Here is an 18,323-nt window from a genome sequence, read left to right as displayed (position 1 = left end):
GCTATGTTATCCCGGTTCACTTGTTCGTTCTTGGACAAGAGACAGGAGTGAGTACCAATAAAGAAGTTGTAAGCAGAACAGAACACTCAACCGGACGATGGAAATGTCGAGGAATTATCACAAGCTGAGACGAGTGTGGCACATAATGATTAAAACCAGCATCGGGCCTTTCTTTTTGGCTCGACACTGCCATTCGCACACGTTCAAAAACCTAAGACTCGGGGCTCGTCAGCCACAAAGTTGACAATTGGTCTGTCCCGATCTGGTTTGCTGGCTTCATTCGGGGTCTTCTTGGCACAGAGCCCCCAAGGACGATGCTATGGATACGAGCCGCCCCTCCCACCTCAATGAGGCTGTGTGTTTCTGATACTTTTAGATACTCCTTGAACTTGGTCTGCTTTTCTGATGTTCTCGGGACGATCAATGGAGCGACACGAGCAGACGCTCCGTGGGCCTGTCCTATCGATATTAAAATTGAATTGCTGCCATCGTTATCTTATTTGTTGACATTTTATTCATCGCTGTAGTTACTGAAGAAGCAAGAAGCAAGCAATTATTTAAGCTTTACCCCGAAAGAAGAAGAAAAGAACTCTCCCTTACATCGGCCTGGAGACTCTAATTTCCTCTGCAGCAGAACAGCAACCACAACGCCAACACCACAACCAACGACAACATCAACACCGGGCAATGGTGCAGAAAAGTTCCCTCTACAGGCCCTCGCCATCTTCGTTTCACTAAATGGGGTTATCACGTCATGATGATGAGGCCCAGCGACAAAACCCTCAAGAGAATCCGCCACTGAACTTCAGCTTCTAGGGATAGAGACAGACCCTGTGATGATCATTCATTATGAAATGCATACCTTGCAGGATCCTATCTTTCGAACCTAATAATTCTCGCAAAAGCACGAGGGAGACTGCGGGATATTAACACATCTAATCAAATTTATCGCCGAGGTGGCTGGCATTCAATCACATGTATGGCGTGTCAGAAACCCTTTAATTTAATTGTTGCTGCAATGGAATGTCATTATTCCGCACGCAAAAGGAACAACAGAAACATGACATCGTTCTTTGTCAAAATCCTCTATTAGATTCGAGCCTGATACCGAAAACCTGATATCTTCCAACCTCACGTGCCATCAATCTTAATTCAGAGCATATATGTAATCTCGGCGCCATGACCAGAAATGTCGATGCAATGCGACCCTAGCTTTTATGTATGTAAGACCTGACGCTCCACGGTCAAGTGGGTGATAACCACTCATCCACGATTAAATTGCACTCCGTATCGAAAAGCTTGTCTATAAATTGGAATGTCAGAGCTGAGACATGGTCGCCCTTTCAAATTGAATGTTCAAAGAGGCCTACCTACCTACTATGTACACAAGCTGACCTGAACGTTAAATGACACGATCCACCACTGCGAGGATCCCTATACTTTGGTGGCCTAGACTATTGGCAACTCGACAGCCGAAGCATGTCGCTTGGCAGCCTCATCAAAGGATTGAAATGGCCTTTGTTCATCGTCATTATGGGCTTTGTCTATACTCTGTACAAACCAGACCTATGACAGCCACCCCAGATTATGTTGCTGAGATCACAACCTGATACTTATCGGGGCCTAAATATACATACATCTAATAGCATGTATCCTATAAATCATACCACGGAGTATAGCCCAGGGTCGTATCACGCAGAATAGTCCAAGAATTTACACTCATCATTTGCCATTATCGAGTCAGACTAAAGAGATAGAATGCAAACACTATCGAAATTTTCCTTCCTGTTCCTTGATGCCAGGAAGATTTGTTGTCAGCTCCACTGAGGCGTTGACCTCCACAGCTAAAGCACAACAGAGCCCAAAAATAGAATCTGATCGCGTGTCGTCGTATTGCTCCAGGAACACGGCCTTGATTCGACGGAGACTAGATAGTGATCGCCATAATCCACGATGCCCAAATGATTTACTAAACCTGCCAATCGTTACGTGCCTTACTTGTGCATGGCCCAGCATCCAATGTCATTAAATGAACAATGAATGCGGCATCGGTTAGGTATTGCGATAGTGAAAAGGATACGAGAAATGTCGTGACTGCATCTTCACAGCCCGGAAATTCAAGGTTATGTGTCGTAGTTACAGTGGAGAAATCGCAAGGTAACGTTATGAAACGAAAAAAGAGTATAGAAACAAGATGCCAAAGTTGAAGTGATCAACGGCAGATCCAATTGACCTATGTACAACGGCTGGACGTCATCCAAGCCGACAGTCGTCATCTAGTTTGTCGTGTGGTTTTCCAAGACCGTCTATAATATGCAAGCCAGCAGGTTCCCAGTATGAAGAATAATATCGCAAGACATCATAACCCTAAAATGCGCCTGAGAAGAGAAAAATGTGCAAAGTGGACAACACCCGCGCACGCTGTGTAATGAATGCCAAAAGGACAACGCTAAGAGAATTTTTCACACGTCTGTGATGACCGAAATCTCGGATTATTCACAACAATGTTTGCGCTGCTTTTTGATTTATCAAGGTCGAATGCCCCAAGATGGCTTCAGCGTGTCTTGTAGTGCATCAGCAGTGAACACTTGGTCACCAGGCAGTCGGCTGACACGTCCGGCTCCGTTGCGGATGGCTCCAAGCTGAGCTTGAGACATGCCACTACGGTTACTCCTGATACTTCCAGCATCACTCATGTTGTCGGAATCCTTGAACTTCTTGGGGGGCGCAAAGTCGAGACCAGTGAATGTACCGGACTTGCGGAGAAGATGACTGTGAATGGTTAGCAAGAGCCATAGTGTCAATTGGTAGGGAGAACTTACGGGCTAGGAAGGGCGGCGAGCTCCTCAAAGGGCGAGGCCAAAGTTTGAGCAGCAGGGACAGATGGGGAGTAAGGTCGTCTCTCGCCGAAGGGACTTTGAGAACGGCCGGCTGCTGTATCACGAATGGTGCTGGGAGGGGCAAAGTCGGCAGCGTTGATGAGGAAAGAGTTATCGTCTCGAAGCTTTGAAGGAGTGGGCAAGGTGGCCAGAGGCGCAGGAGGGGGCATCCTCTTCATGGGAGGCTGTCGCATCCTGGCTGAGGCTGAAGAGTCAGGTCGAGGGCCAAGAGCAGAGCCAGCGCGGGATCGTCCTCCAGGACCACTGTGGAAGCTCATGCCACCGATAGAGCCATTAGGACCACGAGGGCGGGGGCCTGGGCGACCGGGGCCAGGACGGCGGCCAGCCGGAGGAGGTGTCATGGCACGGCGAGTGACGGGCTGGGCATAAGGCATGACAAATGTGTTTGTCTCGGGGTCAAAGTAGGCTTGGTCACCACCCATATAACCTTGATCATAATCCTCATAGTACTGAGCGGCGGCGGCGGCACGAGGAGCAGGAGCACCACCTTGTGCCATAGCAGGCATGGGAGGCATTGGTGGAGGCGCCTCCTCGCTCTCTCCAAAGTACTCCTTGTAGAAAGAACGGATACGGTTGGCACGGTACTCAGGATCCTCAGACTCGTTAATATCATCCGGGGGAAGAGGTCGGAATCCAACTGAAAGGCGCTTGTTGTCTTGCTGAGGAACTCCGAGACCATTCTGTTGAGGCGCGGCTTCGACAAATGATCCTCGCTGCATGGAACGACCACGGGCGTCGTCATCATGGTCCTCATAGTAACTTGAAATGTCAGCGGCAGCATAGTTGGAACCTTCACTCTGTCGGTTCTGAGCAAGAGGGGCGGATTTTGGAGCATCGGGAGAAGACACGGTAGGAGACTTGGGCTGAGGAAGAGAGAAGTTCAAACCCAGACCAGTTGCCTCATGCTCACGAGCAGGAGGCAGAGGAAAGTCGGTGGCAGGTTCCTGTGAGAAGTTGGGCAACTCGAAATCAGGAGTCTTGGATCGCGCAACAGGAGGTTGTTGGACAGACGGAACAGCATGCTTCTCATCGAAATTGGAAACGACTCCGATCTCAGGCACGATAGGAGCAGGATGGAAACCATCCTTGTCAGAATCAAAAGGAGACTTGGCTTGGTGAGCTGGCGCAGGCATCTTGGGAGTGCCGAAAGGATCGACTCTAGATTCAGTTGCGGAGACTGGTGTCTCGGGCAAGGAGTTCATGCGCGAGGGAGGCATCTTGAGACTTCCAGGTTTACCCGAGTTACGGGGACTGTTAAATTTAGTATTGTGCGCGAGGGAATCCTTGGGTTTGAAGGACCGCAATGAGCCGGTCTCGCTTTGCGTAATGGCTGCAACGTACTGGTAAGGGTCCTGATTATCATTTCCCAACGACTTAGCCAGAGAGTTGAGTGACTCGCGCGATTCCTGGAGGCCTGGAGGCAACAAGTAAGGCGATGAGAGGTTCATATCCATTGACAGCTGACTGGGTTTATGGGCGAGGGTCTTCTCACCCCCTCCCATAAAGATACTTCGACGGGCAGACTTCTTTGCGCCGCCATCGTCCAGTCCGAAGTCCAGGCTCTTGTGGGGGTCGTGGGCATCCTCCATCAACTGCTTCTTCATGTTTCTACGATGAAGGTAGTACAGGAAGCCGATGATAAGAACAATGGGCACACTAAACAAACAAATATTAGCAAACACGATCCAGTCGACGACTGATTTCAATCAAATGCGCGGTTTGAGCATACATGATGGCGACTACGATAGGGACAACCAAGCTGCTTGCACTTGCTGCTGCACAGGTGTTGTCATCCTTGCAGCTTTCTCTGGCGACTAGTCGGCGAAAGATGGTTGATGACGAAGAGGCTGTCTTTTGTGAAATCGACGAAGCATGCTGGCCAGTATCGGCGCGCTGGCCTCGATAGTGAGTAAGCCCCATGGTGTTGTTGATGTTTTCGTCGTTGCTAGCGCATAGACTCTATAACAAGATGTCGATCGTCAAAGTTGTTTTGGTTCCTCCAAAGAAAATTCGTCAGGTGGCATATAAGAATATTAAGAGTTGTCGAAAATTAACGTCCGAAAACACAACTGTCGGAATTATACAGTTGAGATGTAGGTGATAGTATCAGTGTGAATGTTGTCGATACGGCAGTCGAATGAATGAGAAGCTGAAATCGGTTCGTTCAAGGATTGCAAGAAGCGTAGAAACGGGTACTGAGCACAGTATGATCGGAAAGGACGAGACTGAAATGCCAAAAGCTAGCGAGCAGAAGCTATTTAGCGATTGTGATGTTGTGAAAGAAGGTCGCGGTCACTAAACAATAGACCAAACAGAACGAATGACTTGAGCTTGTTGGCTCTAGAATTAAGCAGTTATAAAAGAGTGGAAGCCCGCTGGCGCACAGCTTTGGCAAAAAATACAGAATGATGCTGTCGTCGTCAACCGAAGAACAGTTGGAGAACGAAAGAAAGAAACGACGAATGAGTGAGAGAAGGAGAGTAGGTAAAGAGGAAGAGGAGGTGGTGGAGCTTGACGTGAGTGGAGCACTACGGGAGAGGCACAGGAGTAGCTTAGGAGAGGCAGGTGCAGGTAAATAGGGAAGCGAACCTCTCCACCAAAGATAACCTGGACAACACGATACAAGAGACGGCCTCAGTAGCTGAGAACGCCATGTATTCCCCTGCTTCACTGGCCGAAATGCCCTGCCACAGCGAGTTTCTCTTATTTTTCACAGAGCCATAATCGTCGGGAGGGCCGCCAACGCAGCAGAGACAGGGGATAAAGGCCGTTCATGGATCCCGTCCATCCCAGACAATGCGCCTGTGCTTTGGTCAAACTAGTTGTTAAACGATATCCCAATCAGGGGAGACACGGCGGAGCGAAATGGAGTGACACCAGGTCAAACCATCGGATTGGCTCTTGAACCCTGGTCTTTTTCGACCCCTTCCAAGGACTCCTCCAAGAGAGATTAAGGTGGACCTTGGAACAGCTTTCTCAGCGCATCCTATTCACGGATCCATGGAGAGTTTGCAACAAGGACCGGTCAAGGCTCCAAATCGTCATGGAAGCCTTGCCAGGTGCACAACGACAGATGGAAGATTGATTGCGTTGTGTTGCTTGGGCCAGCCATTGACCGTATCTCTATAAGCAGTCATCAACGACAAGCGCAGATACCAATGTGCGGATATTCAAGCCTCTTTCGCAAACCTTTCCCCAAGCCGACCGAAGACAGGAAATAAAAGAACCGTTTAATTTCCAAAAAGACTCTCTTGCCTCGCCACCCCGTTAGCGCCCGCATCAAACCACCAGTCACAACAGCCATGGATAACCAAGAAGAAGCTTCAGAAGCTGCTTATGGGTGCACAACCAGGCACAATCTCGCACAAAGCGACGAGTCAACATGCACAATCGGCCCCTGGCCAGTCAAATCACAAGAATGCAATGAGTTATGAGCGCTTCATGCAAGGCACGAGTCTAGGATCAGACTAATCCCGGTTATTATGTGGAGCAACCGATCAGGGAACAGGCACTGAGCCAACGAATGCCGTGGAACTGGTTTGCTTGGACAACACCAAGCCTTGAAAAGGAAAGTAAATAAAGGGGGAGAAGTTTCTATCCCCGCCTGTCCGCAACACAGTGGCGTCAGGGGCGCATGCTAGTTAAGTAGGTCAAGTCAATCATGGTGGCTGCTGCAGGTACATGTGCACTGCATAGTTGGCAGACATTAAAGGCCTCGAAGCTCTTTTGGACGAACTCGTCTCGGCACTTGAGACCTCAAGGCAGTATCCGTTACAAATGACCGAAGACGTTCTGTAGTCTCCCGTTACCAGCTAACTGGGCGACGCTGTGTAAGACATTACATCCGAAAGCGACAAAAACTTCACTCGCGAAAACACAGTCAATCTCTACCATCTCATACTGTCGATTTCCCGGTTTCTACCCCTGGCTGAATAACTAGCTGCAGGTGGCTACAAGAGATCGTCAACTCCCTCATATCAAGATGCATATCACCAATTATTTAAAGGCTGAGTCGTTCCGACAGCATGTTATTGCATTAGATTCTTCTAGTTGCCGTGGGTCATAATTTTAACAATTGCCCACAATGCGCTGTTTTTAGTGCAATGCAGCTTGGTGCTCGTTTTTGTGCTTTTGTTACTCGATATTAGCAGTTGTATCGCTTGCCTACTAGCTCACACACAACGCACACACAGATAGTCAGCGGGCGGGGGGGTCTTGATTACACCAAATTACAGAGTACATGAACTAAGAATTAATAGACGACGTCAAGACGGAGCTTGTAATTTGAACCGATGGCCTCGTAGAGCCGTCTTCGCGGCATACTTCACCGATCCGCCGGGGAAACCGGATGCTTATTTTGGTCTCAGATTTGATGAGGCTCCCTGATATCTTGAGACGAAGCTATTGCCGCTGTTACCTTATGTGCTGGATGGAAACCCCATAAGGTTGTTTTGAAGCTTGTTTTGCTTCTTTGGCGAGACTCTCATTGTATTACCATTACGTCCACGTTGATATTTGAGTTCCGTCTGATGGCGGTCAGTGACAAATTAATTATCCCGTAGTCTGACTGCTGACAAGCAAGCTAGATCGTTAACGTCCATGGGTATCCCTATAATATCTCATAACCAAACTCGTCAGATCAAGGCAATGCCCTGAGAAATCAAGCTATGGCCCTGTCATGCCATCTGACTGCAAATCAAGCAGTTGGCATTTTCTTTGTCGCTTGTGGAGAAATAGCGAAATGCCTCACACCGTACAGAGTAGCTAACATTTATTGTGCTTAATGCCGAAGTTCTGAAACCGCCATTCATCTGACAACCTAGCTATTTCCTGTCTTGGCCTTCCTGGCTGTTTCACCTGGCTGTCACCGGCCCCGTCTCCATTTGTATCCGTCTCTCTTCTCATCCCCGTCGATCGGTCGTGATCTTGTAGAACTCTGGTGCATACTCTAGGAGCCAGGTCTTCTCGATCTTGGTGACATCCTTGATGAATATCTTGCTGCCAGTTTCCATCGCTTCGTGGAAGATGACCCAGTCTGCCTTGCGGTTGAACATGAGTGAAGTGGGATGCGCGTGAAGAACCATGTTGCCCTCCACGTTGCGAAATGTCCCGTCTGGCTGCATCCTTGCTGCCTGGGCAAAATAACCCGATGTAAGACAACGGCGGATCTGTTCTGCCTTTTTGGCGTTGTCTTCCGATGACGCTTGACCGGTGAGAGTTTCATCCACATTAATACTGAATCGTTCAAGATACCGCTTTAGCTGTGCTCGAATGCTGATCGCTCGACTCATCGACTTGTAGTTGAGGTTATTATCATGACAGAACTTTGCTTCTTTCCGACCCTTGGTGACAAAGGCTTGGTAGGCGTTGAGCAATGTCAAATGGTCGCCCTCCTCAACAGCAAACTTTCTGCGTGATGTTTCCATTTTCTTTCTTTCGCCCTCGTGAGAGAACCATACACTACCTCCAAGGCTTGTCATAGCAGCAATGGTTAGCATCTCGCTCAAACATCCAAATGATGATGCTGCTAGGAGCGTTTTGGCCATCATCGGCTCAACAGCCAACTCAGCCATCCTGGAACCCATAGGTCGAGTGAGCTTGGCATATTCATCCAGGGCTCCAAGGGCGTATAGTAACTCGAGAGCCTTTGCCATGAGTTCAGACGGTGGTGGAGAGAGAAAATCGAACCGCACAATGTTGTCTATACCCAACGCTTTAAGCTGGAGAACAACAGGTGCCAGATTCGATCGTTGTAGCTCAGGAATATTGGCATCTTCCAGTGATTGATAGCTCTGCTCGGTATATAACCGAAAGCATTTCCCAGGTTTTGTTCGTCCAGCTCGTCCGGCACGTTGGGATGCAGCCGCCTTGGAAACAGGTGTGGCAGTGAGGGACTCTATACCTGTCCTTGGGTCATATGCCCTTAATTTCACGAAGCCACTATCCACCACGAAAACGATTCCATCGATCGTGACTGAAGCTTCTGCGATATTCGTTGAGAAAACGACCTTTCGAGTGCCCTCAGATGGCTTGTCAAACACATACATCTGCTGTTCTGTTGACAAGCCAGCATATAGTGGCAGTGGCATCAATGGGCTGTGTTTGGAATTGAGATCCATCATCCGCTCACTGACTGCCTGTATTGCATTGTCAATCTCCTCTCGACCAGTCAGGAAGACTAGGATGTCTCCTTCACCCTCTTGGGTATGTATGTCGAAAATGACATCGATAGCCTTCTCGACATAGTTTTCTGCTGGTGACTCTAGATATAGTATATCTATGGGGTATGTCCTTCCCTCAAGACTCACGATGGCACCAACCTCGTCTTTCTTCTCCTTGTCGCTGTTCTTGCTATTAGTTTGGTCGTCGCTGTTTGATGTGAAAAAGTTTAAAAACTCCTTGGCTTGTAGGGTAGCACTGCTGATGATGATACGCAACTCAGGTCGCTTCCGGCGAATCTTTTTTAGAAGGCCTAGCAAGACATCGGTACTGATAGATCTCTCATGTGCCTCATCTACCATGACGACTGAGTAGCGCGTCAACAGCGGGTCAACGAGAGCCTCCCTGATGAGGAGGCCGTCTGTGAGAAACTTTATCTTGGTTGAGGCCGAGGTCACATCCTCAAAGCGTATTGAGTACCCAACCTCTTTGCCTAGTTCACAGCCAACTTCTTCCGCAACACGTACCGCTACCGTAGTTGCCGCGACACGACGAGGCTGGTGGATGTCAGTAACTTTGTAGATATGGATATAGCTTCGTACTAACCTGAGTGACGCCGATAATTTTTCCATCTGAACACCAGCCTGCTTGCTCTAGGAATTGTGGTATCTGCGTCGTTTTTCCAGAGCCTGTCTGGCCTATAACAATAGTGACAGGGTGTTTCTCAATGACATACAAAAGGCTTTCGCGGTGTTTTGCGATAGGAAGTAATGCTGCTGGTTTGTGAAGAGCTGGAATAAAAGATGCATCCAGGTCCAAGTCGGTCATTTTGACACGATCAGATTGGCTTGTACAACCCTGAAGCCGAAAAAGGCATGAGACTTTCAAACACGCGTATGAGTTTGCACTATAGCTTCATGAAAATTACTCTGTTTACTTACAGTCAACGTTATGCGAAGCCAACTTCTGCGCATTGAAGTTACCCTAGAGTTGAGACGAGCTGTGTCGCAAGAGTGTGCCAACCAATTAAAGAAGGTGAATCGTATAAGGGTGCATTGTGGCGAGTGGGTCAACGTCATCAGCTTCGTGTAGGCTAATTGACCCCTCGCGCCTCACTTGACATTAGTATCACGAGCAAGGCCAGGCTGAAGCGAAATCCCCCAATTTCCCTCGACATTGCCCATATTTCAGCCAACCTCAATCAAATTTCGTCTATATAATCGTGACATTTTGAGCTCCAACTCAAGTTGTGCCAAAGAGAAGTGCGATCACGATGTCAGCCCCTGGAGAAACGGTATAGTACTCCTATCAAGAGCCGTCTTAGTACAGCTGCGACCAGAGGACGAGCGCTAACATCCCTTTCGATGAAGAACAAGGCCACCACCGAGAGTGGCCCTGAGTCGCCTACTACTGCCCGACCCCTTGATCTCGACGATGACGATGTCCAGGAATCCGGCGTCTTAGGAGGTGACGATGGCAACACCACAACTACTGCTGTCGCCACAAACACCTCCCAGTCCAAGGCTCCTGCCCAGGCCCAGGCCCCGACTTCTCCAAACGAGGCAGCGCCTCCTAAACCTCCCCGTCCTGTCTCTGAAACTCAACAGAATGAGGCCATACTCAAGGAAGCTTTCCCTAGTGTAGAGATTAGTGTCATCAAGGCTGTGCTGAGAGCCAGCGGTGGTCGCGTTGAGCCTGCGTTCAACGCTTTGCTGGGTTCGTTCCAATGAACCATACTCTGAAGACAAAGTAGACTAACATGCGCATAGAGTTGACTGACCCCGATGCTGCTCAAAACGAACCTGCCGATGTCCCACCTCCTCAGCCCCCCAGGCCCCAGAACCGATCTCAGATGTCGCAAATGGAGGCCGATGAACTATATGCGCGCCAGCTCGCGGAGCACTATGACAATGTCGGTGCCTACGAGAACCGAACTGCCAACCGTGGAGCCAACGATGGACGACAAAGACAGGGACAACAAGGTCCAGAATGGGGCGACGATCGCGAGCACAGCTTCCTCGACGACGACCTCCCCGTCATTCGCGAAAACCTTCGAAAAGGGTTCTTTGAGACACAGGAAAAGGTCAACGGATGGATCACAAACCTGAAAAAAAAGATTGAGGAGAATTTCGATGAAAGCGAGGAGCAGGCACAAAGACAAGGACAGCCTTTCCGTCGTCCTGGAGAGTCTAGCCGCCGGAGCGGTGATTATGATCGATATGATGCGGACCCTCAAGTGCTCAGCGATGACTTCGCTGGTATGAAGTTCTCATCTGATGGAAGTGAGTATCGCAAACACAATGCGCCAAAGCAAATATTGACGATTTTAGCACCCATGAACCGGCCCATGGCCAACACTGGCATGTACAAGCCCCCGCCTCCATCAACTTCACCCAAGCCTAGCAACGGCCGACGAGTTGGATTCAAGGAGGAGACAGAAGAAATCAACATGTACGACTCATCACCAAGAGTGCCACCCAAGGATGCGGCCCCCAGCAGCGGTACAAGAGGAAGCAAGTGGCAACCTATGTCCGCCGTTGAGCCAAGTCCCATCGTAGAGAACGATCCATTCAGCTTGGGAGATAGTGAAGATGAGAGGGAGACACATCAGAAGTCCAAGGATGATAAGACTGACGATAGCGAGCGCCTGAAGAAGGCGACTGCTGAAGCCATGGCTGACAGTCTAGCCGAGTCAAAAGAGACAGACGCAAAGAAGAATTAGATATATGGTGTGGAATCACTATACGATCGCCACGCGGTCCCGGAGGTGGTTGATAGGTTTTTCGGAAATAACTGAGAACCAACAACGGCCGCATTGAAGAGGCTGCTGTTGGCATCAACTGTATCGATAACATGGGTGGTCAGACTCTGGGTATAACCCTGCGTCGTAGTTTTCAATATGTAGCATAGTAAAGCCTTTCTTTCGGTATTTCACCACAATAACTTGTACTTATGCATCGCGTATTATATACAGTTGCAATTATCTGGGTAGGGGCTTGACCGAGAGAAGTTCATATTGTATAGACTTGGCGTAATGGAGTTAGTCTGCAGAGGACAACAATGCTCACGATGTTTCTGCTTGACTGGCCCTTGCTGATTGTGATGATATGGCACAAATCTCATTACTCAGAAACTAAGAAAGCAGAGGCACACGCCGAGTCGTGCAAGTGATCACGACGGAATCGAATAGGAAAGAATGATGTAATTATACAAGACTAGGACTGAGATGTTCATCTCGAAAGGGCTGAAGTTGGACACCAACCGCAGGGTTTAGTTTAAGAGATGGGCCCATATCCTCTTGACCCCCTGGTTCATGACGTTTCTTCTTGGGGTTATCAATAGAAACACAGCAGGTTATTGGATTTGGCGATAAGTTGAGTGATGTTGCGTGTTGACCGCGCGGAGAAGCACCAAAGAGGCTCCGTTGTGATGCATCCACAATCTATAGCTAAATGGAGATACAGTACTATGTAGTATCGCATCCCCGGAGTTGCAAGCCGGACCTGTCGCTCAAGCACGGGGTCAGATACGGGATGGCTATTGGATGCGTAAATCGTGCAACCACCGGGTGAGATTAGCGGATGCTTGTTACTGGGCCCTGTGAGTGCTAAAGATATATCTGTCATCAGTGTCAAATGCATGCGGTTCTGTTAAGGAACTAGCTCGATGGATAGAGACGCCAACTCGAGCCTCTTGACTGCCCCGCTATTGTTCGCGACGTCGTGGGACTATGGAGGTCACAGTGAGAAAGCATGGAAGTCGTCTAGAGAAAGAGGGGGAGACAATTCAAGACCACGAGGCCAATTATTGCTTCAATTTATATGTCAATTGGTATGATCCAAGTATATTATACTCATGAGTTCGACCTATCATTGGCTGTCTCCGCTTCTTTTCGACTACCATTCGCGGTTGACCGTAGGTCTCGTTAGTAGATGGGAAAGAGCCACTGGGCTGAGTTTGAGAGCGTCAAAGTGGACGTCCACCGTATTTGCCTTCCATAACTTTACCTAACGTTACCTACTAAAAAAGGCCCCTAGTAACGTATCCAGAGGGGGACCTCAGGTTTTTGGCTTCCTGTCATGACCTCTTGTCATACTAATTAAGAGGAAAAAAAAACTGAGCACCGTTATTTCGTTTATGTTCTTTTTCGGACTCTCAAGTATCTAAAAAGGCACTTGTTGTACTTCTGCAAAATTCTGTTTGACAGAAAAAGAGATCGTTGTTGTTGTCGTTTTTGATAACGCCTTCAGATCCACGTCACGTCAATTCGACTCGACTCGACTCGACTCAACACAATCTTAGCCAGCCTCATCTCTTCTCAATTTAAGTAACTCAAACTCGGCCAATTTCGCATCGACTCGACGGAGATCCTAACAGGTCTGGACTCTTTACTCGGCATATTTCGGCCAAGAGGAGACTGCTTCGTATTTTGTTCTCATATTGTCGGTCTGTGCTTTATATTGCATTGCTTGACTGCTTGAGAAGTGCCTCGGCTTTTTTTTGGTGAGTGATGATCTCCAACATCCAATCGAATCATACCTGTCAATTGCTTCAAATCTACACTGGATCCTTACTTGAGTATACCTGCATATATTTGGATGTCATACGTCAAGTCAAGAACGAATTAATTGAAGCCCTTTATTTTTCCCTGGCCAGGCTTTCCAAATCTTACGCCCTTTGCCTTTGGCTGGACTGGAGTCAAGAGCATAGACGTTGGTTACGCTACCCCCCCACGTGCCCTCCAGGAGTTGATCTCGCAGGTTCTGTGAACGAACCGGGCTGTCGGTGATGGGTCGAGCAAGACCCTGAGAAACCGGGCGTTTATCGTCTGACTCTTTATATCACGAGCTTATGCCAGAGAGGAAAGGACAAGCGGGATAACTTGGAAGAAAGTGGTTGTGGTTGTTGTGAAGAAGAGGATACACGCATCCACAGGGTCTCAACTCACACTTGAACACTACTCCACCCTGCTTCGATCAAACCTGGCTCTACGACTCGGATTCAGCTATTATCGCCATGACTTGACTTCCGGGTTTACTGATCTCTATGGAGCATTTCTGAGACCCATTCCTTGCTTTACTTTACTTCGCCTTTCCCTGGTCATGTCTCCGCCGCTGGACCCTATAACGCTATCTACCTATCCCCTCCCTGCTGCACACACGTACAAAAGACACACAAAGATACCACCCAGACACTGTAACTGACACTGAGACTCGCATATCTTCAGCCACACATACTCGCTCATCTCCCCTCCAAACAGGGAACTGGCAGTAACCACCTTTCTTCCTTACTCATTCCTTGTCTGCTCTTCTTTAAGTCGCCAGTAGCCCCCGAGGGCGCCCACGCCGCAACATGTAAGCTATATACGCCCTTGACCTTGTTCTATCTTCGGAGTTTGCTTAGCCCACAGTGGTTCGGCAACTCTTTGAGAATCCACCCTTGGCTGGAAGCTCGTCAAAGAATAATAGCTACTATATGACCATAGCATACACCCTGGGTACACAACTTTGCTCACGCTCTCTTCTAGGAAGTTTGGCAAGCAGATCCAGAAACGTCAGCTCGAGGTGCCCGAATATGCTGCCAGCTTTGTCAACTACAAGGCCCTCAAAAAGGTATGCCCTTGCCATCTCCGCCCCGGCAACCTTTCCCTTCCCGCCACCGAGAAACCCCCGTCTCCCGTTTGCCGTCTCCGCTGTCATCTCCCATAAGCGCCTGGTCCACTGCATCATTTTCCCTATTCCAGTTGCGTTGCTCGGTCTGAATTACATTGTTCAGCTCGGTCTGCCAAAATTGTTTCGGTTCATCTTCGTGCCTTACCCTTACCCTACTTGCCGTTCCAGGCCCAACTTCCCCGTCTCTGCCCTGTTTCAGTCACTGGTGCCAATCTCATCACGACAGGAAGTATCACGTTGTGTGTAACAGTGGCTTACGAGTCCTTGTTTATTCATTCTTTCTACTATTTTCAAGCACGTTTCTTCGATCGCTGCCAACATCTGATGTGGCAAACTTGGCTCAACTTCCACTAACACACTGATGTATAGCTCATCAAGAAGCTGTCTGCAACCCCTACCCTAACATCACAAAACGATGTTCTCCGCTCAGCCACCCCCGTGGACTCCCAGGCCGCTCTTCAAGCCAACAAGGCGACCTTCTTCTTCCAACTGGTAAGTCCGTTTGTTGTTACGCTTCCGCCATGAACATCCCGGTATGGCTGCTAAACGATAAACAGGAACGAGAACTCGACAAGGTCAATGCCTTTTACATGCAGAAAGAAGCCGAGGTTCGTGGGACATCCGCTTCAAAGCCCTCTCATCATCGATATCACTATCTTACATATAACAGCTCAAAATTCGCCTCAAGACACTCCTAGACAAGAAGAAAGTGTTGCAGTCCCGTCAAGGCATCTCCAGGCGCTCTGCCAAATTCACAACCCTCGAGGAAGGCTTCCAACAGTTTGCTACAGACTTGAACAAGCTGCAGCAGTTTGTTGAGATCAATGGTACCGCCTTTTCTAAGATCTTGAAGAAGTGGGACAAGACATCGAAATCCAAGACCAAGGAGCTATACCTATCAAGGGCTGTCGAGGTTCAACCTTTCTTCAATGCAACAGTCATAAGCGAACTGTCTGACCAAGCCACCACGAGTCTACAAGAACTCGGTGCTTGGTCAGACGGTATCCAGGTAAATTTCCAGTCTGGGCATGTTGTAACATCGCAGCACTTCGTTGGTACTGATGAGGGAGACGCCGATACATTGCTTCTTGACACTGTCATCACAGGAAACCTTGAATCATTGAAGGATCTCCTCTTACGGATGCGCTCTGCAAACGAGGCTGTCGATGGTGATAGTTCGTTGATGGAGAGGATCACACGCACCTTTTTGGCAGCTATATCCGAAGCCCCGCAAGAGTCTCTACGAGTACTTCTTGACACAGGTCTCGTTGATCTCCATTCTTACGATGACATCAACGAAAGGAATTGCTTGCACCAGGCCGCCATCTATGGGAAGCAGTATGTATTGGAATGGGGGTTGTCTGTCAATGTCGTTGTGGACAGGACAGATGTCTATGGCCGAGTCCCTCTGCATTATGCCAGCCTTCATGGGAGATTGGAGATGCTGAAGGTCCTTCTTGATGGTAAGTTGGAAGACAATAGCACCCATAAAATTACTTGGGCTGACAACTGTTTAGCAAACCAACGGACGATCGATCTTACAGACCACGATAACTTCACCCCCTTGATCCATTCTATCATCCACGGCCATCTCAGCTGTATCGAACTTCTCCTTGCTAGATCCGCACGCATTGACCCAGTTTCTGACGCCGATCACGTACCACTCAACCTCGCTTGCGAACATGGCTCTGTCGCTGTTGTCGAAATGCTTTTGAAGCACGGGGCCAATATCTTGCCTGATGCTGAAGGCCTATATCCCCAGCATCTCGTAGCAAGGGCAGGCCAAACATCGGAGCTCCTTCTCCTTCTCAAAGAGTTTGGCGCTGATTTGGACCAAATTGACAAGCTGTATGGATGGACACCTTTGGTCCATTCTGCAAGCGAAGGAAACGTCGACTGTCTTCAAGCACTTCTCAAGGTTGGAGTTGACGCCAGTATTGTGGACGAGAAGGACCTTCCTGCGATGTATTACGCTGCTTGGGAAGGACATCTTGCATGTATGAAACTGCTAACTCCTTTTAACACACGCCCACGAGCCAGCCCCTTTATGGTGCAGCCTGCCTTGGGTCCTATGGATTCAAGTACTGCACCACTACCCATGTCACTTGACCCTGATGCGATCCCCGAGCTCGAGCTTCCTCCCCCGATCATACCATTACGCAGATATGGTCACAATTTCCTCGACACCAAGACTGTCGTCCAAATCTCGTTCGGGGATGTGGATGAGCAACCCCTTGTTTTCTTCCAGGATGGCAAGTACCCTGCCGCTCGTCTCACCATTTCTTCCAAAGTTTCGGATCTCATACCCAAGAACATTATCTTGCCGTTCCAAGAAGACACCCGCATTGTTTCCTTCCAGGTTGACAACTTGGAAACTTTCAGCCTGGATATTGACGTGTTCCCTACCTATGGCGCAAAGGTTATTGCCAAGACAGTTGCTCTATCGAGTATTTTCAAGGGACTGCAGGGCACTTCTGTATGCTGTTTGCCTTTATTCGACCCCCGTCTTCGTGCCATTGGCCAAATCAGCTTTACGGTGCAGGTTATCAAGCCGTTCCAGGGCAAGCCTTTGGAGATCACCGACTTTGAGACGTATTGGAAAGCAACCAGCCAATTCAACCAACCGACGAACGCTATCGTAACAGGCTCGAGCCTCTCTGGCGACTATGTGCGACTCTTTGTTCAATACACAAGTGATGGCGTTCCTGTACTTTGGCCTCGATGGACTATAACCTGCGCTGGTCTTGATATTCCTGTTTGTCGATTGACGCTGGAACAGTTCGGATCTATGACCATCAGGAGCAACAGTCGGGCAGATTTACCCAGTTTGATAAACAAATCATCTGAGAGCATCGCCGAGGTATACCACATTCTGGCTACTGCTGGCGTGACGCTTCAAGAAGCCCTTGCACTTCTCAACCCTGGCACGCACGTCAACCTTCAGGTCCTGTATCCTACATCGGAAGAAGAAAAAGCATTTTCTCTTGGACCTGCGTTGGATGCCAACATTTTTGTTGATTCAATCCTCAATATTGTGTTTGAACATGCCCGAACACAACGCGCGCAGTCACCTGATGTTGTGCGGTCGATCGTCTTCAGCAGCTACAGCCCCCGATTGTGCACAGCATTGAACTGGAAACAGCCAAACTTCCCTGTCTTCTTGTGCAACGACCTGGGCCGAGAGGAGAACTCGGGAGGTAACGACATGGCGTTGAGTAGCGGAAGGCGCAGCGCCTCGATCAAGGAAGTCGTGCGAATTGCTCAGAGCAACAACTTTATGGGATTGATATGTTATTCCCCACTATTGGTATGTCTGAGCTCGCTAATATTGATAATCTGTTTACTAGCTAAGGCTGACCAACAATAGGAAATGGTACCGGCCCTTGTGGATGCTATCAAGTCTCATGGACTGGCATTGGTGACGGACAAATCGTCAGACTCACCCAACGCAAGCCCTATGACAGATCCTTTTCCGCGACCGCCCAAGGGAGTTGACGGAGTTTTGAAGAGCCACGGCATTCTGCGTTTCAACGATTCGATAGACATGTAGATGGGGTTATAATGAGACATGCCCGTGTAACGATTGCGATGG

General features: G+C 48.9%; 4 protein-coding genes across 4 annotated transcripts; 2 read left to right on the top strand and 2 right to left on the bottom strand.

Moving 5' to 3' along the window:
* Positions 1-2,528: 2,528 nt before the first annotated feature.
* Positions 2,529-4,820, bottom strand: FPOAC1_001659 (uncharacterized protein; the record flags this gene model as incomplete). Its single annotated transcript, XM_044846256.1, has 3 exons — positions 2,529-2,772; positions 2,823-4,556; positions 4,630-4,820. The coding sequence occupies 3 exons, from the start codon at positions 4,818-4,820 to the stop codon at positions 2,529-2,531; spliced, it is 2,169 nt and encodes a 722-aa protein (XP_044712172.1).
* Positions 4,821-7,801: 2,981 nt separating this feature from the next.
* Positions 7,802-9,887, bottom strand: FPOAC1_001658 (uncharacterized protein; the record flags this gene model as incomplete). Its single annotated transcript, XM_044846255.1, has 2 exons — positions 7,802-9,616; positions 9,666-9,887. The coding sequence occupies 2 exons, from the start codon at positions 9,885-9,887 to the stop codon at positions 7,802-7,804; spliced, it is 2,037 nt and encodes a 678-aa protein (XP_044712171.1).
* A 536-nt stretch (positions 9,888-10,423) lies between these two features.
* On the top strand, positions 10,424-11,781 carry FPOAC1_001657 (uncharacterized protein; the record flags this gene model as incomplete). The annotated part of the gene is made up of 2 exons (XM_044846254.1): positions 10,424-10,775; positions 10,829-11,781. The coding sequence occupies 2 exons, from the start codon at positions 10,424-10,426 to the stop codon at positions 11,779-11,781; spliced, it is 1,305 nt and encodes a 434-aa protein (XP_044712170.1).
* A 2,380-nt stretch (positions 11,782-14,161) lies between these two features.
* NUC2 (anaphase-promoting complex subunit Apc3) lies at positions 14,162-18,281 on the top strand (the record flags this gene model as incomplete). The annotated part of the gene is made up of 7 exons (XM_044846253.1): positions 14,162-14,220; positions 14,587-14,671; positions 15,101-15,223; positions 15,289-15,339; positions 15,402-16,194; positions 16,249-18,038; positions 18,099-18,281. The coding sequence occupies 7 exons, from the start codon at positions 14,162-14,164 to the stop codon at positions 18,279-18,281; spliced, it is 3,084 nt and encodes a 1,027-aa protein (XP_044712169.1).
* Positions 18,282-18,323: the final 42 nt, after the last annotated feature.

Source organism: Fusarium poae, chromosome 1, assembly GCF_019609905.1.
Source record: "Fusarium poae strain DAOMC 252244 chromosome 1, whole genome shotgun sequence".
NCBI classification, from domain to species: Eukaryota; Fungi; Ascomycota; class Sordariomycetes; order Hypocreales; family Nectriaceae; genus Fusarium; species Fusarium poae.
Note: the sequence above shows the minus strand (reverse complement) of the source record. Positions and strands in the feature narration are given on the sequence as shown.